Below are 23976 nucleotides of genomic sequence, written 5' to 3'. Positions count from 1 at the left end.
GAAACTGGAGCCAGTGACCTTTCACCAAAGGGCACAATGCAGCCACTGAGGAGGGCAGTGGGTAAAAGTGCTGTGGGGGCTGACAGCAGACCCTGTGACAAATCCACCTTCCAGCTCTGCACTGACAGGAGGGAGAACTCTGGAAAGGGGGATATGGAAGGAGATTGCTAAGTAGTTTTCCCACTGGTGGCTAGACAGAGATGTTTTTCAAATATGGGCTTACATATTACTGATTAGAAGATAAACCCATCTCACAATAGATAAATTGCTAAGTATGAAATGTCAGCCCACAGGCAAAACCAAACCACTGAGTACTGACCCAGCAAGCATGGACAGTATTGACTTTCCTCCTATAACCTTTACATGCTGTCAGAAGGGTGTATTAAAAATAGATATATGCAGTCCAGGATTCCTGTAAAGATTGAGGGCAGAATACAGACAAGGAATTCTGGTAAGACGGCAAAAATCACTGCTGTGGATTCTGTCTGCTGAGTCATGACAACAGACCACCGAGGCACTGTAGTCCAAACTGACTACTGCCGGCACTCTCACAGCCTTTTAAGGGCTCAGGTCCCTGAAAGTTGTCTCCACTAGCAAAGTCTCATTAGAATTGACATTTTCAGTAGAAACTAGGCCATTCAGTCCTTGACAGAAACATCCTGTCCCACCAGTTTGGAGAACAGATGCATATGTACAACTGTCTAAGGTTTGCCTGTATGACTCCAAATGCCCCAGCATGACGTGTCAGAACGAGGGTCCTCAGGTTTTTGTCTGTCTGAGCCCTCACAGAGTATGCCCTTGCACCCTGGATTTCAGCTTCCCCATACCTCTCTCTTGTTTCACAAGAAGAACCATGCTCAGTCAGGCCATCTGCACTGATGCTACAAACAGGCAGGTTTGTAGCTCATGGCACCCCTAGACAGGACCTCCCAGACCACGAACTTAGTCAATGTACGGTGGCAGTTCACCCACAGAAAGACCCACACGATCCTTACTTTGAGTTTGGGGAAGGCGAGTGGGCAGTGAGAAATATCAAAGATTTGCTGATTTTAATAGACTCAAAAACTGCATCCACACAGTGCTGGACAGCCCATCCAGCTCCCAAGCACTAACATGCTCTCACCAGCAGCATGCCCCGAGTGAGCATATTAAATGTCAGTATGCTTTGGGGGGATTTTTACACCTCCCAAAATAACACAAAGAACATCTGGTGGAGGTTGCTAGCAATACAAAAGTTCATGTTTTCATCAAGTAAGGAGGTTACTTTTGGCAAAGATAGTCAGATAGTCATCACAGAAGAATCTGTGTATGTACGAGCTGTCTACACATACTCTTTATCCCATTACAACCCCTCCACACTAACATGTCATTTTCCATCCTTGTGTAACTGGATCTGATAGAGTCTAACATCATGTGTCAGAATTAACATACGCTACTGCCCATGTTTCACAGACATTAATTCTCCATCAGAGTAACCCCAGTTCAGTGAACAACTGCTGCAGTGTAAACACTGGTCAGGAAAGGTCACTCACTGTAAGAGGCTGCTGAATCTTCTTCCCAGGACTTTTAAAAGAGGACAGAGTTAGCTGTATTCTGATAGTCTGTAACTTGTTTGAGAAAGGAGAGATTCTTTCCCCTAGATATTGAATGCACACAGTATTTCCTTGCAGCACATGTGGTTCTTCTGTAATCACAAATGATAAATGAAGAAAACATATTTTTCCATTGCTTTAATTTTAATGCTTCCTTTTATGCAATCTTTTAATGCCTTTCATTGCACAATGCAGTTGCACAAGATTTCACTTTAAAAAATCTTATGAAAATACGGCTCATTTGCTCTTTTGCTACAGAAGTCAGACAGCTCAATCTCACAGTACTGCAGCATATTCTTTGGTTCAGCTGTAAGACATTTTATCCCCTGTGCACAGTGAATTCAGCAAGCTTTGTTTACTTAGCTGAATGTTTCTTGACTATCTCAAGGTACTCCTTCACATCATCAGGAGACCCCAAGACAACAGGCACTCTTTGATGGATATCCTCAGGCACTATATCTAGTACAGCTTGATAACCAGTTGTAGCTATGCCCCCAGCCTTCTCAATAACAAAAGCCATAGGATTGCATTCGTAGAGCAGTCTCAGCTAGAAGACAAAAAGTCAAAATTGCAGAAGTCAGGCCAGGCAATGCCAAAAAACATGCCATGCAAATATATTTGGCATACAATCTTAAACCAATCAATATTCTAAGTACTCTTTATTGCATATAAACATTGATGCAACAATGAAATTGTGTGGATTTTCCTTTCAAAAACACAGTGAATGCTGGATTTTCCCCAATCTGAGCGCTTTCTCCATAGCCCATGTTGGCATTGTGCTATCTACAGAGAGATAAAGCTTGTATGTTAAGACACAACTGTTAATGAGGCAGACCCACATAGAACTGTGTGAAAATAAAAACATGAGCTCTGAGCTTGCCACTGGGGTTCTCTAATGAATAACTGTATCTTATCTGCAACCTGAGGCAATATTTTACGGAGAATTACAAAACAGATCAAAGGTCTTTGCTGAATAAACAGTCCCCTTGTCAGCCTGTAAGTGCGTGATCTTCCCTGACTGACCATTATCCTGGCAGATGCAGCCAGGCACAGTTCCTCCAGATGACATCCACACACAAGATGCAGATGGTTTTCACTTCTCCCAGTGGGTCAACTACATTTAGGCTTCTTACAAACTACCTTGTGCTAGAAATCTCAGGGTAATGTGGATTCTTTGCTTTGTAATGTTCTACTCAGCTGGGACCAGAACCACCAGTTCTAGCTGATATGGTGCAGGGGAGCCTGTTTGAGCAGCCCATCCCTGGTATGTTCCAGTGGATATGTTTGCAGGCAAAGAAAGAGAAGTCACTGCAGTTGAAATGGGTGAGTAGCAGCCCTAGAATAGGTGTCTGACAACAGGCTGCTGTCCCTTGTGACAGCGTGCAAGGGATGGCCATATCCCCACACACAAGAAATACAAGCTACCAAGTTACAGACCACAGGCTCTGTAATCAAAATATTGATCTTGATAGTGAAATGCCTAGGTAATGAAATATTTTCTATAACTGGGCTTATTCAGGCTTACCTTTCCTTTGGGACTTTTGGAGTTAGCAGGATACAGAAAGATTCCTCCATACACTAGTGTGCGATGCACATCTGCCACCATAGATCCTACGTACCTCCCACCATATGGTGAACTGCCATCCTACAGAAAAATATTCCAATAAAAGTAACTGGACAGCACACCAGGTCAACCTCCCCCACATGCCCCTTTAGCAGTCCTAGCATCTTTCATCTCCATGTTGTGCTTCATTGATAATACTCAAAGTAGTTTTGCAGAGTGTGTCAGTATCCTCTTCATTTCCTAACTAGGAAAATCCAAGGAAAAGGAGTGACAGAAGACTTCAGCATAGATAAGCAGTAGTATCAAAACCAGAAAATGTATCCCAACTCTCCACTGGCTCTAACACTTGGAAAACACCACTTTTCCAGTAGCAAAAACTCAAGTGCTAGGAATTTATACTGGGGCCTTGTCTTTTTTAGCAGAAAAATAATCAAAGAGCAAAAGAAGTGATCTTCAATACTTCTTCCAACCATTTTTGCCAGCTTCTGCAATTTTTTGTTAAGAATAAGTTAATAGTTGACTTCTGATGTTACTTCCTTATTCTGCTCCCTGGACTACATTTTAACATCTACACAAACAACAGCTGAAGCCTGGAAAGATAAATGATGAAAACATCAATCCTCTTTCAAAGCAAGATCAGGAAGTCAGGATGGGACACCAACACCTGACAAGAGTAGTTCACATGTCATTTCCAGTGAAATAACTTCAGTGATGAAATGTGTAAGGCATGAGAACCATTCATGGGCACTCCTTGGAGCTTTGGGCCTCCTGACACCAGGAAGTAGCACAAACACAAAGCAGGCCTCGAAACTACACTAGATTTTCAAGAGAGAGGCTCTCCGAGGACACAGCTCGTGTTACCAGTGCACAATAGCCCACTGTCATCTCCATGCTGCTCTCCAGCCACTCAGATGTTGCAGTGAGGAAGCAGCAATGCAACACGTGTTGATCAAATTTCTTCATCACCAGACAAGATTTTCTCTCTACTTGATTACCAAATGCCCAGTTTTGCCTCCAGCACCATTACTCAGATCCTCATTCAGGAAAAAAGATTTGAAAAAAGATTCAAACAAAGAAAAAAAGGAAGAAAATAAAAAATGCAAAAGAGGCGCAGTGCAGTATTTGGAGAATGCTGAAATATCTGGTTATATCAACTGTTGCTCGCATTAGCAATCATACATCAAGTTATATTTTAAATAGATAGGAAAGGAAAACTAGCTCTGAACAGTTCATGAGAGAATGAGTGATTGATGAGTTGGAAATCATTAATGGTGTTTGTCATCAGAGAGTTTCTCTGAAACAGGATCTTTTACCTCAGGGAATTTCTTCTTTTTGAGATACTCTGTGATGGCAGGATCAAAATATTTAGCATAGCCTTCATTGAGACTGTAGATATTTCCCTTCTTTTTGATTTTCACATCTCTTTCCACCAAAATAAATTCTCCAATTGCCTATCAATAAGAAAGAAAAATATTTGTTAACTTAATTGCTCACTTATTTGCAAACCAAGGCAAAATGCAATAACATGCACAATTTAATAAAAACTTACTACCACTGTCAATTTTTAAAATAATTCAGTACCTACAAAAAAAGTAGTCTTTGCAGTCTACATGCAAAGTATTTTGTTTATACATAAACAGAGAGAGCATGAATCCTGTCATCATACAAGCTTCCTCATACTACCATTCTCTATTTTCTACGCCCAAAAAATGCTACTTGTAAATTTCTTTATCTCTCCATTATTCGGTTAGACTTAGAACAATATAAGTAGTTTCAGAACTCCTGGGAGTTTGGAAATTGAGAGTGCTGGCTGAACCATGTATAAACATCTTCAAATTGCTGCAGATACTCCAGTTCTTTTTTGCTTGGGCCAACAGGAAGTGTGTGACCAAGGGCTGGTCTGTTTAGTTTTCTCTAAAGTAATTTTCCAAGTTAGTGCTAAGAGCAAATGAAATAACATTCATGCATACTCAAAGTCAGATCTGTTACTTGAATAAAGTGAAAAACACATGCATATATTTAAGCTGCTACTAAACAGAGAGTACAAAGTTATATTTCCTGCAGCTTGATCAGTGCAGGTCATAAAAATTTAAGACTAGCAGGTGGCACCCTGACTGATCACAAAGAAACAGGCCTCTAAAGCAAACTACTTTCTGCTGTGATCAACATGACTTTTGTTTTAAAACTCACGGCAAATGCATGCTAGAAGGTCACATCACCCATACACATCACTTACTCTTTTACATATCATGGTGGGATCTCAAAATACAGAAAGATGGTTAAATATTTATGCTCCTCTGGTTTACTAAGGTCCTAGCATTAAGGAAAAGACAAATAAGACTTAAAGGGTATTTTGTACTGCAGAAAACTGCTTATTTTAAATATCACATGGTTGCACATGCTGTGTATTTGCTCTGCTGACTCGGCTGTCTTCCTGTTGTTCAGTCACACATGACACTTCTGCATCAGGCAGGTGGAATGCAAGTCTCTTGACTTTATTGCTGGTGGGTTATAAGTACAAGATTTATTCACGCTACCTTGAAAACTGCTCCTTTTGTTGATTTTCCTGGGGTCAGACAGTTCTTATAGACAGTACCTGTCAATCCCTAACACAGAAACAAAGAAAGAGAAGATATTCTCACCGGATCCAGCATGAAACAGTTGACACCTCCAGCAGAAGTTGCCAGCACCAGCATGGTGGCACTCCCATAGAGTGCATAGCCAGCTGCCACGAGATTGCGTCCAGGCTGCAAAGCATCTTTCGCAGAAGGTTCATCAGGAGACACCTAGAACAAGAAAGAGTATGGTCAATTTTACTTCATTTCTCCTGCTGGTACATGACAGGACTCTGGGATAGGGACAGTCTTCTGCTCTATATCCATGCCATGTGGTGGCACAAATGTTTCCATGATCCTCAACTAAGATTCCTACTGGATGCACTAATACAAATTATACATAGGATACAAACACATCGATCTAGAAGTGCACTTCTAACTAAGCCTAGCAGGAATGCAGGAAGCAGGAAAGGATTAAGGAGATAATAAAGAGCTATGCACCTCCTTGTAAGTGATGATGAACACAGCTCAGAGGAAAACTCAGAGGCGCAGTTGAAAAGAAATGAAACGTGACTCATGAAGTTCAAAGTTGATCAAAAGTACTTGGGATTTTTTTATTTTCTTTTGCTTCACACAAAAATGAATTTGAAAATAGCTACTTTGGGATATATGACAACATACAAAAGATGACTAAAATGGACAGTTGGGTGTGTTTTATCTGATTTGCTTTTTCCCCCATGTTGTGACCTGTAAGTCTAGTATTTCAACCTCCTTCAGACTGCGTTTCTGCCTTTCAGAGTGAATTAGACACTTCAAATGCATATGACATGTTTCAGCTCTGGTTTGTTTTTGAAGCCTGTCCTCAGGCCAACAGAACTATTAGCACAGAGAACAAGAAAACCTGAAAGCACATTCCCCAAGTAGATGACAACCACGTGGTATTTTGCCTCAACACAAATATTCATGAAACTTAAGACATGATCTTTTCCAAGGGGTAATTTCATTAGCTGGCTAATTAAATATTAGCTAGGCTTCCATGTACACACAGGTTCTTCTTCTTCTAAGAGACTAATTCAAATTCAAATTCATGTGTCTGTGAAATACCAGATCTAAATTAATGCTGGCCCTGAGTCTCTTTCACAAACAAGTTTAGTTAGATTTTATTGTCTTCCCACGTAATTTTATTTCACCAAAAGCTGCACAATAATAGTTTTTCCTATCCTACATGAAAGAATTTTACCTTTCTATAAATTGCAAAGATGGTCCCAATGGAAACAAGACAGTCAATGTTCGACGAACCATCTAGAGGGTCTATGCAGACTATGTATTTACCCTAAAAAACACAAAAAAGGAGAACTAGATTAGTGACAGCATTTATCCACTTCCTCCAAATAAAAACATTTCAGTAGGTAAATTTTCTCAGAGACTTACACAGCAATATAAGCTAAAACACCTTTATCGATTATGAAGGAACCAAATTCAAATGTCAGCTATTCTTTGGCCCAGATTTCAGCCCTTAATTACAACCATGATTTGTGCCAAACCAGAGGAGAAGCTAAGAAATCTTTAAAGTACATCACAGATGATAACACAGGAAAAGTGAAGTTTTCTCATACACTTTTAAATGTGAGGAAAAAAAAGGGAATACTTTTATTGGTTTGTTTCATCTCTGTAATTGAGGTCAATCCTCTCATATCCACCGTCTAGGCTAGGCTGCACTTTCTCTTTGGTTACAACATGTCTTTCTGAATAGTAAGGAGAAAAAACAAAATGAAAATCAGCCTTTTTCATGTAGAGCTAAAAACCATATTTTACCTCTACCTATAGAGGTACTAAAAAGCTCTTTAATGGCTGCCATGCCTAAACTATAAATTTTCCTTAATCTGTGCTCTGAAATGGCCAGGTACTACTTTAGACAGACTGATCTTACCCTGGGTTTTGGGGGATCAAAAAGAAATCTCTACCTTATTGCTGGATTAAGGAATCCAGTAGGATTCCTTAATATAGGAAATTGACAGTACAGGGAAAAGCTGAACTAACTGTACCTTTTAAATATTTTGTTCTCCCATCATTTTATTCATAGTTGTCTTAATAATAATATGTAACAACAGTGTTCATTTGTTTTTCTTGGATTTTATCCTGCATGTCAGAAATTTAAATTTAAGTTCAGCAATGCTCTACTCTGCAAGTAGGAATTCCTGGTATGCATTGATAAAAACAGTGTATTGGCTCACATTTAGTTTAGAAAAGCATTAATACTTAGACTCCCTCAGTGACCTTTGAGAATATTTGTTCAGATCTAAGGAAATCCAATGCCTAGAAAATAAATTTTGAAGATTTCTTAACAGGGAGAGAAAGAACTGCTTAAACAAAGCAAGCCTCATTATATTTTGTAAACTATGTTTTTGCTGATTGTTTTGACTAAATTTTTACTCAGGTTTTTACATGATCAGAATTTTAGCTGGGAAATAGAAACTATCCCACAGCAAGCAAAGGCAGGCTTGTGAATATAAAGAATAATAAATGTAAAAAATGCTCTTTTTTTCATTGTTGCTGAGTCTTTCACAGCCTTCAAGGAGAATTTTCATCAATTAAAGACCTCGAGATTTGACCTGCAGAGAACAGCTCATCAGTGTCCCACTTCAAAAGGGCTTGACTGACTCAGAGCATAGTTCCAGAGATCAGATGGGGATGAATGAAATGCTTTCCCCACAATAAGAAAAAGGTGGAAGAAAAAGAAGGTGGGGAGGAACAACACCTAGAAAATAAATAAAACCAATAAACATCAGTCTAGAGAGCAGAAATGATAGAAAGAACCAATGTTGACTAACACTCTCTCCACCCATCACCTCCACCTTCATTTCCCAGTTTAGGAAAGTACCTGTTTTCTGAAACTTTTAGTTCAGTTTTACCTCTTTAGATGTGGAGCAGTACACCTGTACAGGCTGATCTGAAATCAAGCAGGGAGAACTTTTAAAGTTACTAACCTGTTTTTCAGTTTCCACTATCACAGCATCTTTGTTTTCTTCAGACACGATAACACATGTACTGAAGGATGACTTGAGCATGTTAATCACCAGGTCATTGGAAAGAATATCAAGCTTTTTTACTTGATCTCCAGTCACGTTGGTAGACCCAGCAATTCCATAGCTAGAGCAATTGCAAGAGAGAGCATTTCATGAGAACGGAGCACTGCATCTTCTAAATGGTTCTGTTTGTTACACCAGTAAAACCTCCTGTAAACATCCTGCATTTTCAAATGACACGGCAGCTCTCTAAACCTCTTTTATATTTACTGGCCAGTGAATTTTTGCTGAGATATGTTTTCATTAGCTGTGTTTGCATATCTAGAAGTTGCTAAGAAATACAAAACAAGGAATTGCATTTCAACAGTTTGTTAACTATAGTTAAACACAGCCAGACCTGTAGGCTGAGTTACAACTGTGCTTTTTAATGAGCACTTAAGACCTATGTATTATTCCTGAATTCTAGGCTCTGCATACCCTAAAAGCTAGGAATTCATTTGAATATTTTATGTTTTAAAAGCATATGTATATGTATACTTTAAAAATATGAATATATATATATGTGAATCTGACCACACTAGTTATGCTATATCCTCTGTATGCAATATACTCCTGATGAGCAATATGACGTGGAAATTGCAGCAGAAAAAGTCTGTTCAAGATAAATCAACCTATTAATGATTTAATGTTTTCAGTTTTGATTTGAAGTAAATGTCTCCTTGGGAAAAGAACTGAGAAACAAATAAGAAATGCAAATAAAATGTTGCAAGCTAATCAGAATCAAACCATCTGGCATACGGAAATATCAGGAGACCTTATGATAGGTGATTACAGAGAAAGGGGAAATTTAGCTCTTTGAAGGGGAAAACAATAGCCAGCTCAGCACACATTCAGATGACTCTTAGGTCTTTCAGCTACAGTTCATTGATTAGACTGAACACTGGTATTTCAGGTTTTAGGTAATAACACTGAACACATTAATTTAGCAATGCATTTCTTCAGTTTTATGCATGAGACAAAGACCTGGCATAGCTCTATGTCTTTCTGTACCTCTGCTACAGGTAGAGAATATTTTTCTGCCACTGTGAAAGTGCTTTGAGAAAAGAAGTACTTGGAATATTGAGTGGAGGCACAGCAGCAGAACAGCTTATGTACCTCATCTTTTGGGGAATCCTGGGAGGAGGAGATGTATCAGGTGTAGAACCTGCAGCTGGGAAGGGTCTGTATGTCTTCCACAGCTGTTCTGCGCCTCCCATGCTGAGCAGCACTAAGCACATAGTTGAGTCTGAGGATGCTCCAAAGAAATGGATTGCAGGGATCCCTACTTGCTCACATTCCCTGACAGCAAAGCAAAATCTCACCACTGCTTATAAAATGCAGTTCTACAGCAGGAGATGTACTGTTCAAGGAGGCTTATGAATCCAAAGCCTGTTACCCCAGCATTGATGGAGAGTGGAACACACCATGCAGGGGATCACCAGGCAAGTCTATGGGCACAGATACCAAACCTGTGGGCAGCTGCCAACAGACACACATGTAAGACACTAAAGGAATAGGTCCCTAAGCTTACCAATCAGATTAGAGCTGGGACACCCTGGTCTCTATTGATAGATACAAGAGGCATATAAAAGGACTAGCACATCACAATTAAAAATTACCGCAGTTACATGCAGTCTGAAGTCAAAACAGAAAAATAGCTCAAACATACATAAGGAGTATTTTTGCCTTTTTTTTAAATATATTTTCCTCTGAATAGCTTGTAGAGGCAAGTTCATTTTCTCTTTACAACATTTTCCATTAAGTAATGAAGTAGTCAATGTCTAAAGCCTTGACCAGCACACAACGGGGCATATGAAGACACTTAGTAATTTACTTAGTAAGTAAAATACTTATGAGGAGTAGCTACCTACAAGTAGTTTCAGGGATTTCGCATTTCAAGAGTTCCAAATTCCTTCTGATGCATCTCCAGAACAACATCCTTCTCACTGGCTGATTACAGACACTACTGTTCCTAACCAGTGCACTTTCTAAAAACCTTAGATATCCAAAATTTCATAAAGAAAGTCTAGTTGCTATGATGCACTACGGAAAAAAAAACCACTCTGAATTTGATTTGACACCTCAAAGGATAAAATGATGCTTTGTTATTAAGCAATATTCAATGAGCAATAATTCAGCCTTATTTTGCTAGGCTTTGTCTTTCAGTATATTTGGTCTTATGGCTTCAGGCACCTGCACCTACTGAAAGTATTAACTAAGTTCTAATATCAGCAGGCATTTCGCAAAGACTGGGCATCTTACACTGTTGAAAAGTCAAAGGACCTGTGTCACTTGAAAAAAATCAAGGATGGGTTGACGCAACCCTACTGACAGGCTTTTCTGGTGAAAGAAATACCCATTCCCATCCTCATCCCGATATCCACCACCCCGGAGGCACCAGGATGCCCTGGACCCGCGGGGATGCGGAAAGGCTGGGGGCGCATCCCGGGACTCACAGGTTGGCAATGCCCGCTTTGCGGACAGCGGTGGAGATGGCTTTGATGGCCGTGCAGAGCGAGTTGAGGAGCTGCGTGAACTCCCCGGTGCCCTTCGCCCGCCTGCCCTCCTCCATCACGAAGCGGGTCATGGTGATGACATTGGTGTCGAAGGTGGAGCGGTCCGTCATGGTGGCGGCGGTGCGAGTGCGGCCGCGGCCGCCGGCACTGCCACTTGCCTCCGCGGGGCGGGACGGGACGGGCCGGGCCGGGGCGGGACAGGCCGGCCCCGCCACCGCCGGGGCTGACCGTGAGCAAAGCGATCCCACCCCTCCCTCCCACCGACATCCTGAAATATCCGCCCTGGGAAATCCCCGCCGCCGCACCCTCTTTTTTTTTTTTTTTTTTTTTTTTTTTTAACCAGTTCTTGTCTCATACATTGTGCGGGGAGAAGCGAGGGGGATGCTCGGGGCACTCATTATGTGAAGTCACGGCAAGGAGTCGGTCGAGACGTGATGGGTGCTGGGAGTTCTGTTCTAGTGGTCGCACTTCAACGCTAACGGTCCTGAAATTGTGCCCCAAAATTCATAAGTCAGCTTGGTTTCACCACTTGATTGCAACACTCTGTGTGTGTGATTGTAGATTGTAGCGAACTGCACACGGCCTACAGAGCAAGGTCAGTATCTTCTGCTGCACAGGAATGCTCTCATCCTGACTCTTCAGTACAGGAAAACCACATATTCAGTAACCGATTCTATCAAGTATTAACTTATTCAGTTTACAGAGGTCATGTTAACCCCACCTGTCCCAGCCTTATCCAACACCATAAAAAAGCTGCAAGGAAAAAGCCCCTGGCAGCTGGACCCAATGAGACTTGTATAAAAAACTATCCAAACCTGTTCAATAGAAAGACATAGGTTGAGTCCCACTTCAAAAGCTAGAAGTTAAAGCACCTCACACAAATACTGCTGCAAGAGAATCAAGATCCTCCTGAATCTCATTTCTTTTGGTTCTAGCCTTTCTGATTTTGCAGCAAAATCAAGCAATATGTTTTGCTGCTTATGTTTGATCAGAAAAATCCAAGCAGTAGTAAAGGAAACCAGGTTTGTCTAACACCTGACCCTAGATACACCCTTTTACATGATAATTTGAAAAACACAAACCTGAATACAAGTGTACTACTCAGATTTTTTTGTACTAGCTATTATTTTATATTCATATTATCTAAGAAGATGAATATTAAAAAATATTTTTCAATAGAATACATTCATGAGTTGAATAAGCACAGTCTCAAATCCTAAATTGAAACCAAAAATTGAAATAATTCCAAATAGTGTCAAACGCAGGGCAAAAGTCTTTTACAAGATGCACATCTTTGCATATATGTACATTCTATCTTCATGCAAAGTACATTGCGTATCTACGCGTTAAATACTTGGAAGGCATGCATAAATGTCTTCTCCTAAAAGTGTAAACAACTTTGGCCTAATTTGCCCATGCCCAGTATTACAGACACTCCTGAAGATATTAGATATGAGTAATAGTGCTTTTCTGAACAAGACATTTTAGTCTTTGGCAAGTGGTCAACAGCCCAGTATCATAAAGATTTTCCTTTAGAGGCAGGTGAGTTTGGGAAAATTTACAAAACATAGAAATTACCTCATTCTTTAAGGGTAAGCAATAATCTAGAGCAGCTATTGTAGTCTCAGTAGTAGAGAACAGCAAATAGCAAAGACTCAGTAAAATTTTGGATGAGTGCACTGAAACTGGGTAGCCGCAAGGAGGCAGAACAACCTGGGGATATATGACTTACAGTAACAAACCACCAAGTCTCTGATTAGGGACAATTTGCCTTAAATGTGGAGGCTCTAACAAGCACAACAGTAATCTGCAGAAAGAGCTGTACTTCAGTATAAAATAGTCAAGATCAGTTCAAAATATACCTAAGGTTTTGGTATCTATGCCTGAGGATAACTATCTTTTATCTTACAGGGAAGATATACTGTCCATGAGTTGATGATGAGATTTTATCTCTGAACTTTTGGGATTTGTGAGATGAGTGGGAGATGAGTTTTAGTCCTCCATTCCCACTATGGAAGACAGGTAGAAAGAAGTATTGTGAACTGAAATTGCAATCATTTGAAAGGTTAGTGGTTTCATACAAGTCCATCCAAATGTGCATTTTCTATTGTGGAGAAGGAGAATTATTTTCAGTGTATTTAGCATGTCCTTAATCTTCTGTATTTGAGGCAACTCAACAGAAGATTGAGACTAATCCTCCTCCACACTCCTGGCCTTAGAATATATGCATACATTGGTCATTTCTGGGATAGTATAGTTTCACTCTTAGTATAGAAAGCTGACATGACATAAATTATTTAATATCAAATGGTTGAGGGTAGAGAAGCCATGTAGCCCTACAGAAATCATGCTGTTTGGTAACTATAAAATTAAGATTAAAAGATTAAGATTAAGATTAGGCTTTACATGTTGTGAACCTTTGGCTTTAGAAAACAGTAGTTAAACATTTATTGAAAATGAATCTGTGGATTTGAGAAGGTCAGTTAGTACTGGTTGATTAAACATTGCTGAAACAGCTCACTTCTATACAGAAGAAAACAGGGACTTGTTTGCACACAGATGACGTCAAGTAGACGTGGTTCACAGCAGTTTTAGAACTCTAGATTGCAAATCCATGTAACTACTTTGAAACAAACTTTTCCCCCAGCACACAGAATCCCAGTTGCATAATTATCTTGAAAATAGGACAAACACAGATGAGAAATCCTCCATTATAAAGGTTGCCTCTTTTAGGTTCAAATGCCAGACAAAAAGACAACAGGAGTGAAACCCCTTCACAAAGGACATTTTTTTCCCCTGAAGTAAGAGTGTCCATGTGGGAAAACCAGCTTTAGATTCCACCTTTGCTGAAGAAGAACTTTCTTTGTGCAGGAGTGTCACAACTGCAGAAGTTTTGTGCTGGTTGGGTGGACAGAAGGTAAGATCAGGCAAGTTACATGGAAGTGATTTGCAAGGCAATGCCACTCCACCAGTGCAGGTGCTCTCTGCTGTGTGATGCCATGATGATTAGGGTTGGAGCAGCTTCAAGGGCATTAATGAGGCAGATACTGCCTGCTGCAAGAGATGGTGAAAGGTGAAGGTGAAAAGGGCACATATGAAGATTTCTAGATGTACAATCAATTTTTTGCCTTGTTTGTTTCAGAAAGTGCTTAATTTTGCCTATGTGAATTTCCTGTGTGAGAAAGGGTCCACACATAGTCAATAGACTGGAACATCGATTTACAACTGTGATAGCAAAGTACCTCTCTGGACACAGGTGAAATATAACAAGTGTCATAAACCGATGTTTAAACATAGGTAATTAGGAGTACAAATTGGCTAAAAGGTAATTTCTCTGTGTAGTAGACGTAAAAGGGGCTTCATTTGATATTATGCATTATAGTACTATAAGTGATTAAGAAGTAGAGATTAACTATAAGGTTGATGTTAATGAATGTGAAGGGATTTTCCTGTGCCTGGTGCCCTCTTGTGGGAACACTGTCAGCATTTCAGTGTGAGACCAGCTCATGTGAGAGTACCTTTGCAGTATTCTGGAGGGGGACAAAGCACTTAATGCGCAGGCAGTAGGTCCTGGAAATAAAGTCTATATGCCTCTGAAATACAGATATTGAACCATAAGTTTTAAATCTCTCTATTTTTTACTTATTCACAATAAGATTCTACCAGGCAAGTAAAATTAAAACAAGATATCAAATTTAAGTTATTGCATTTGCTATGACTTCTCATCTTATAAAATGTATGAACTAAAAGTATATTAAGTAATCATGCCAACTCTATGTAAAGAAAAAATAAATTTAACTCCCCCAAAAAAACCAACAACAACAAAACAAAACAAAACACAAACAAAAAATAACAACAACAACAACAAAAAAAATCAACCAAAAACCCCCCAAAAAACAGAAAGAAACCCAAAACCACAGTTAAAACCAGATAGAGAATTCAGTGCTGAGAGATGAGACTTCAAAACTAAGCTAAGAAAGTAATTAAAGTGGAGTTACAATTATATAATTATAACAGTTCCCTTTGTGGAAATAAATAACTTCTGTCAGTACTGAGTGATATGTCATGATTACATGACACAGTTTGTCAATATAACAATCAACTAGAAAAACAAAAAATATTTGTTTAAAATTTAAGCTGTAAACCTGCAAAAATACTTCCATTCAAGGTGGATGGAGGAAAAACATATAAATGGTCAAACTCCATTCTCAAACCCTACTCATAGGTTAGATTGCTGGGAGACATTTTCCATTAATGTCCTTGCAGATTTATTTGCTGTGTTAAATAAATATTTATATTGTAGTATTTCCTAGTATAATCTGTCTAGATTTTCAGATCCTGTTCTTCTGGAAGCATTACATGGACAGTGTTACAGAGGTTCAGAGGTCCAACTCATCATTTTTTAGCTATGGTAATTTTAACTGTACATGATTCAATGCAGAATTTCTAGATAATATGTGTTAATCAGCATAACTAAAACTGTTTTCCTACATAAAGGTTCAGAAGACTGGATGGCTTTTCCAGGTTTATTGACAGTGTGAGGAGGATCAGATCTGAATGCTTCTAGTAGTGATATATGTACTATGAAGAATGATGCAGAAATGCAACATAATATCCACAAAAAAACCCCTCCTTTTGTGTAAGTGATGAAACACATGGGCAAAAAATGAATGAGTGATGGTTTAGAAGCTCATTCCCTGTTCATCTCTATCATAAGTATTCTGTTCCATGCCTGAAGTACAGTCAATAAACCTATTTAAAATTACTGATAACTATTGCATTTTAAGAAATCATTTTATCCATTGTTTGCATAGTCTGCCACAGCTTCTGAATTCTGAATAAGAATTAGCTAATCCTTATAATCATGCTGTGATGTAGGTAGGCTGGTAAGGAAAATCAAAGGAATAACTTTATCCTGTGCTACAGAGAAAAATTGTGATTTCATGAAAGCTGACTAGTTACTTTGGGAATTCACTCTGTTTGAGAAAGAATGAAGGGAAAAGGGATTATGATGTATTTAACTCAAATATACAAGAATTGCATTTGCGTGTATTTTCTTTTGCTCTATAAACTTGATATTTCTTGGGAGATACAACTGTGAACAGTATAGAAGAAAGTGGAGAAGGGACACAGAAAGCACATACCAGGCCAGATCCAGAGAACTGAAAAGAAAGTTGAACACATACAGCTAGGACATTACTGCAAGTTGGTATGACTTTAAAAACAGGGATGATAGGTGGGTAGCAAGAATACTTTAGGTTGCCTAAGAGTCCATTTTATTGTGATAGGATTAAGAAAGAGTAGCTCAAAATCCTCTTACATTAGCTAGTTATTAGGATAACTATAATATCCAGTTCTAAAGTGAGATGTTATCTTAAAACTTACCATCATTGCTGCAAATAGTCTTTCCTACTGATGGCAGTAGTAGCAAAAACATTTACTTTGACAATGAGAGTATCAGACACACATGGCCATTTTGTGCATCCCGTGTACAGCCTTTAGCATGTGAGTGATCTAGTCCACAACTGAATCTTGTAGGTGACAGTGCAATACAGAAAAGGCAGTCATCACTCTCGCTTGAGATGCACGTTGAGCAACTTTGTCTTGACATTTGTAGTGGGTTTGGGTATATGCTTTTGTTCTTACCAAATGATCTATTGTAAAATCAAACTCACCCATCCATGAGTACATGTACAGGTTTAAATGAAAAGCATATTTTTTAAGACCACTCAAGATTCAATTTCATTACTCACACACACATGGAAGGTTGCAACTCCTGCCCTTGCCTTGCATGGTCCCAATGCCAGTTCATCACAAGACACAAGGCTGATATCCAAAACAAAGTATGTGTTAAGACAGAAAGAACTCAATCAACTAGATGGCAATGTCAGAATCAGGCTTTTGATCATTTAAAAAAAAAAAAAAAAAATTCCATTTGCTCAAATTCCAGCATCCAGGCATACTAGCTCCCATTTGATTTTAGAATGTAGATATGAGCGCTGAGGGGCAGATCCACTTAGGGCTCACCTCCTGCACATACCAGCTAGAGGTGCTGCATAGAAGAAGGTATGAGCCTGGCCTGCACACTTTCCCTTCCTACTCCTTCCTTACATATGAGTAGCACTTCTAGGAGGTGCACCCCGTTGCTGTAGCCCAGCTATATTTGTGACCAATAATCTAATAGGAAGCCATAACTTAAAACACTAATGCATTGCAAGATATGGCTCTGCCATCCTAGGAGCCTGTTACATTATTAAGCAGAGGTATCTCTTTCTGTGAATCTGATGAAAACAGCATGACCACAGAGAAAAGGCAACCAGGATGCCAAGGATATGGCTGAAGAAGCACTTTTTTAGTGTGACTCAGAGGAAATCACAGAATCACAGAACGGGTCGGGTTGGAAGGAATCACAGTGGGTCATATGATGCAACCTTCCTGCTCAAGCAGGGTTATCACAGAGCACATGGCACAGGATTGTGTCTAGATGTCCTGGATATCCCCACTGAAGGACTCCACAACCTCTCAGGGTACTCATCATAAAATGGTGTCAGAAAAAAAGAAGAAATCAGGTGCTCTGTCATAGACACTTCATTTCGGAGCAAGTCACCTGGTTTATTTCCGGCTTGCCCTAGGCAGAGACTGTGCAGTTCCAAGGCTCTGCCATCAGATGGCAATGCCTATTTAGGCCGAGCCACTGCGGAACCAGGCCCGGCAGCTCTCCGGGGGCAGAGGAGGAGCGTGAGCAGCTGCGAGCAGCTTCACATGTCTCTCTTCTGGATGGAGGAAGTGAAGCTCTTAGCACTGATAGCGACCAAGTAAACGGAGGGGAACCGGAAGGTCGGCCCTCTCCGTCTATACCAGAAGACAAGAGACTGCCACTGTATTTCAACCCTACTGTTAATACAAAATCATAATTTAAATCCTACTGGAAATGTGCATTCATTATCTCGAGGTCTCTCTTGTGCTCACTGAATACTTCACACACCCATCTCTGCATCAGTCCTCCCAGTCTGGTTGCTTGCAGACAGTTTCCAGTGGTTCACCAGTACATGACTAGACTTTCTGCCTTTGACATCCTTACACACTGCTGGTGGTGATGGCTGTGATTTTTATTTTTAGTACAGTAGTTCTTTAGGATGAAGGGTGTGATTTCATGGAAGCAATTATTGGCAGTGTACAGAAAGAGAAGAAAAAAACAGTGTCTCTCCTACATAGTCCACAGTCTGAGAAGAAAAGAAAACAGAAAAAAAGAGTAATTTAAAGATGTCCCTCGCTTTACAGATGAGCTGCTGCAATGCTTCCACTGCCATTCAAAAATTTACTTTCAGTTTTTCACCTTTTCATCTTTGCATGGTGCAGTCTAATGTTGATCTGTGAATGGTATTTTGCTAGTATGTGCTGAATATATCACCTTAGGGAGAGAAAAAAAAATAGTTTTGGGGGAAATGAAAAATAACGGACAAGAATTATATACATTGAGTCAAAAAAATAAATTTCAATGCTCAAATTTTGTGAGACTGCCATGTAACACATTCTTAACTTCCAGCTTAAATAAACAGAAACCAGAAAACTGTCCCTGTACATTCAGTGCTTCCTTCTGTTTGCAAACCCAGGTTTCAGGTTTGGTCATTTGCAGGCTGAATACCAAAACCAATTAAGGAGGCCCCATGTGAGTTTTGTGACATAAAATCCTTATGAGACAGAGGAGTCAAAACATCCTGTCCTCAGCTTCCACTATGTCTTAATTGCAAAGGATGAGCAAGCACTGTCAAACTCTAGGCGCAGCTGGAAATTGATAGACTTAATTTTCATAGGGGAAAGAAGATACCTGTTTTTATCATGACTAATAGGATTTCTCCTTCATGACACAGATACAGGCCTTGGTAGGGCATATACATGTATTTAATTCATTACAGATGTAATAGCTGCACAGTGGTTAAGGTGATCTAGATGGCCTAGAGCAGAGGTCTCTAAACATTTTTGTCATTGTGCACCCATGTAAGTGAAAAGTTCTTGAGTGCACTCCAATATATGTATGCTTATTTATAAATTATATATATCTAATACTATACTAATTTTAGACACAGTAATAAAATATACACAAAATAAAAATGAAAAAATTATGATATAAACAACATTTCAAAGTCTTTCAAATTAAGTCTCCTTAATTTAATTTAATTTATTTAATTATTTATTGATAGAAATATGCTTTCTTCCTGCACCACAGTGTCTTGTCTTGTGTATCCTGTGGGGTCCAGGAATGGGAGATCACTGCTCTACAGACAAAAGCTGTGAGGTCTAATATCCATTGTCTCATATCCAGCCAAAAGGATACTCTGTTCTGATTTACACAGGATATGGCATGTCCTTCCATATCCATTTAACTTTTATGTATGTGGATGTCTGCAAGCAAAGGTGTTCATAGGTGAAAAGGACTTAAAGAGCTATGTCTAGATTGACACCTACAGATTAATAAGATCTTGGGATCTTACAGAGCAGACAGAACAGGTTTTGAGAGATAAAAATATGTATGAGGCTGCTTGTTTATGAAGTATTTGAGCATTAAACCAGTTTCATGCAAGTGTTTTTTAATGGCATTTTGGGAAATACTTCCATTTGAAATGTAATGGAGAAGTGCTTTCAGAAACAAAATAATTAAATAATTAAAAAATTTAGTATGAGATTTAATCATATAAAAAATTAGATATTGAGGAGGGAAAAAATAAGAAGGGGACAGGCAAACAAGGGAAACAAAAACAGAAAGAAAAATATTATTGCACTATTTTAGAACAGAAACCACTGCAGCTTATGAAAGATATTCACAATAGCTGTGAAAATGTCATGGCAGAGTAGCCCAACTGTAGCCGAATGCCAACACTGTCTTTTAAAACACTTTATTGCAATCCTGCACAGGAACTTCATTTTCTGCTACATAAATATAGCAGATTTATGTAATACAATCTTCAGTTCCCAAACTTGAAAACATTAATATTTAATCATAATTTATCATGGTATGCTATATTATTGCCCTAGTAATACCAGGATGATATTAAAGTATAACAAATGCAATATTATTGCATGACTAGAATTTTAAAATATGCCTTCTGAGAAACCACTGAGACATTCTTACTGGTTGACTTTTTCAAACAAGAAATTATTGTTTATGGTAATTTAAGAAGTTCCTGCCACTCTTCCCAATTTTTTTTCACATAGAAATGGCCTTCCATATGAAATGTATCCCTTGGATCAAATTCTAATTGATGTACCAAAATCCTTATGGAGATGTTTCAGCCAGGAGTTTCAACATTCAAAGGCAAAAGACCTTGAGTTCCCAGTCCTGTTTCCACTCAGGCAGATCCGTTAATGCACTGACTCCTGGGAGTCCCCCATCTTAAGACAGCTGTGAGATACCTGCTCCCACCTCTCACAGAGTCGCATGTTCTGGCCACATAAACCTAGCTGAACAATTAGAACTGCTGTGAGACAGAACAGTACCCCCATGTCAGATTTAACAGTCTGAAAGCTTTTCAACTACAAACCTAGGGCTACTCAAGCTTTTGATGAATAACTCCGATTTATCAGTGTTTGTCTGAAGTTTATAGGGTCACATTTCTGCAAGTAACTTGAAGGCTGCTGTGTGCACCAAATCTTAAAACAAATCATAGCCAATAGCCTCTGCGTATCCTACATCATACCATGGTTGTTTGGCTTTTAACCAGTTCTGACATTTATACAGTGTCATTTGATCCTTTCATACTGGAGGATAAACTGGATGAACCACTCTTAGAGCTAAAAATGAAAACAGAGTTAAGCAGCAGATAGACTTCTTGACCTCCTGCATTCTTCTTAAAGACAAAAGCTGCAAATGAGCCATAGACAGCTGTGGCAATGAAGAATGTCACAGATTGTTTTTTTGGCAACTTTCAGATCTATGAATGTTTAAAGACACATTTGAAGTAAAATAAACCCATTTCTCACATTTACTCCATTTTTTTCTTTCACTATATTAGCTTTTTTTATCTACAATCTAAACCAAGCAGTTTTGGACCTGGAAAAGGCCTGTGATGTTCTGCTTTCTTTTTCTTTTTTTTTTTTCCCACCAATAATCTCATCATTTCCAACTAATAACATGTATTTAATTCACTTTAATACTTTAATATACTTTAACATTAGTGCCAGAGAATGCAGGTTCCATACACAAAGGCCTGTCTGAATAAGTACAAAATTTCTGAGTGGGCATGAGTTATGGATATTTTTGCTTAATATAAATGAATTTTGCTGCAGGTATACCCTGTTGGTAGAGATTATATCCTCATCTCATCAGCAAATTTGTGTGCCCTGATTTTGCATTAATTAGACAAACATTTAGCAAGTGAGTTCTTGCTTCCCACTGAACTCCTTTTGTTTGACTGTTTTTTATAAAAGCATTACTACCTAAAATGGCTTAGGGAATGTATGGCGTTACTTTTTTAATTATGTAAGAAGCAGGATATTTGAATGAATTCATGGGTAGGCATCCATAAATGTTAGTCTGTTTCTCTGTATTTATTGAAGGTCAAACCATCAAATTATCAGTGGAAAACTCCACACTCTGAAGTAACCAAAAAGCCAAAGGTCTCTCTATGATGGATTGCCAGAAATATCCCTTGAGCCATCAGTGTCGCATTTAAACTTTCAGTGGAATTAAAAATGAAGACAAATGGAAACAATACTTAGGTGAAACACGCTGATCTGATATGTTATTAAAATTTTTCAGTATCTTATACAATTATAACAGTCAAAAGGTCAGGCTACAAAATGCCAAGAGCACTCCTTGGCTGATTTGTTTATCCTGGAAATGCTTAAGAAGGACTGCATGGGCAGTCATAAAATTTTAAAGAGCTAAGGTAAATCTCTCTGCAAATAATGCCTTCATTTTTACCGTAAAGTAGTTCAGTCAAACAGAAACATGTCATTCATCTCCAGTCATGAGCCTTTTTAGGCCCTAAGAGTACATTTTATTTCAATCCTTCTCTTCCAAGGCCTTTTGCCTTCCCAACTTACCTCCGAAAACACAGCTGCCTACTGTGCCAGTTCAGAGGTCTAAAACTCAACGGCAACTTAGTCTTCAGCTGACCAAAACTAATTCTTTTGTGCTAAGCAATAAGTTCTAGTTCATACACAGCATGAAACAGGAAAACAAAAGCTAGGAGAAGTAATATTGTCCCAGAATTACAACCAACAGAGATCTCACATACAGACTAACAATTACATTTACAAGAACAGCAGAGGATTGAGTAATGTTTTTCCACTGAAAAGGGTCCTTTTAAGCATTAACTCTTTTTGGTTAAACTTTCAAGAATAACTGTTTGTGAATGAAATTGCACAAAATTGCTGTCAATTTTTACTCTTTCTTTAAAAATGCATAAATGGATAACAAGAAGGTTTCTTCTTGGACTTCCATTGAATTCCCAAGTTATCTGAGAGTTTTAGTTCCCTCCCCAGCATCCATAGTACAGATTTATACAGGTACATGTCAGAACTGAGACAGGTGACTCCCTTTATCTTAGCATTTACAGTCTGTGCCACTTGTCCAGCAGTCAGATCCACAGGAACTGATTTTTATACAGAAGAGTAATTCAAATTCTGTCAGCATGGCTGTGCACTGACCTAAAAAGACAACCATTAGATTATGTATCAGGTGTATCAGATTGTGGGCACTGAATGAAAAGGAAAAGCCAAGGTAAAGTAGTTCTCCCAGCTAGAATTCAATACTGGAAAGATCTCTGCCTGACTGATCAAGTTCAATTTCCTCACAGCTGCACACCACAGATAACAGTTATCAAATGGACAACCATCTACAGATACCTGCTTTGACACCTGCAATCTACCACATGCTCATTTCTGACTTGCAACAGAAAGATGATGTTGGCAATTGGCACAGATGATGTGCTAAGAGCAGAGGTCTGGGTAGGCAAAAAAAGCTCTCCTGGTGTCACAATGCAGACCCACACCTGTACTGTGGAAAGTGACAAAGAAGCCCATCTGATTCCGAGGGAGACATGGACAGCAGTGAAAGGAGTGTATGACAGAAAGAGAAAAAATCCCAACATAATGTCACATGAATGAACATGGAAAATTCAGGATCATAAATATAATAGAGAAGTCAGTTTCACTAATTCCCTCATATACTGAAGAATGTATCCCATAAGGTACACTAAGCAATGGGAAACAGAGGGGCAAGAAATGTCATCAGGTGCCAAAGTTGTGTATGAATCTATTAACCAGAGTGTTTGCAATTATTTGCTCCTGAAAACAATGTACACTTAGTGGGTTGCACGACAAGAGAATCTTACCACTTGTTCATATGCTGCCTGGAAAACATCAGCTCCATTCTTTACCTTTGTTCAAGTTTCTATCCTGTTAAAACCAACAGAAAGTTATGAGAGGAAACACATCAGGAAAAGGTCTTCATACCTCTTCCAGGGAGTTTTTTCTTCTTTGTATAGGCAGAAAAGGCCAGGAATCCAAAAGTCCAAAGTGTTGCCTAGTTCTAGTGGAGACACATCTTTCTTGTGCTAGAGAAACATGGGGGTGCTCACCAGAGAGATATGAGCTCCAATACAGAAGGAAATCTGTTAAACATTATGGGAGATTTCATAAAACTCAGTTTTGAATTTTGTCTTTAGACACAGGATTTTACAA

General features: G+C 39.0%; 1 protein-coding gene across 1 annotated transcript; it reads right to left on the bottom strand.

Annotated features, from left to right (window-relative positions):
* Positions 1–1717: 1717 nt before the first annotated feature.
* LOC132086925 (fructose-1,6-bisphosphatase 1) lies at positions 1718–11475 on the bottom strand. Its single transcript, XM_059492892.1, has 7 exons — positions 11233–11475; positions 8699–8861; positions 6952–7044; positions 5799–5942; positions 4470–4607; positions 3118–3237; positions 1718–2139 (listed from the first exon to the last, which is right to left on the bottom strand). The coding sequence occupies exons 1-7, from the start codon at positions 11400–11402 to the stop codon at positions 1948–1950; spliced, it is 1020 nt and encodes a 339-aa protein (XP_059348875.1). The 5' UTR covers positions 11403–11475; the 3' UTR covers positions 1718–1947.
* Between the last annotated feature and the right edge of the window lie 12501 nt (positions 11476–23976).

This window comes from Ammospiza nelsoni, chromosome Z (assembly GCF_027579445.1).
Source record: "Ammospiza nelsoni isolate bAmmNel1 chromosome Z, bAmmNel1.pri, whole genome shotgun sequence".
NCBI lineage: Eukaryota > Metazoa > Chordata > Aves > Passeriformes > Passerellidae > Ammospiza > Ammospiza nelsoni.
This window is presented reverse-complemented; position numbering and strand designations above follow the sequence as displayed.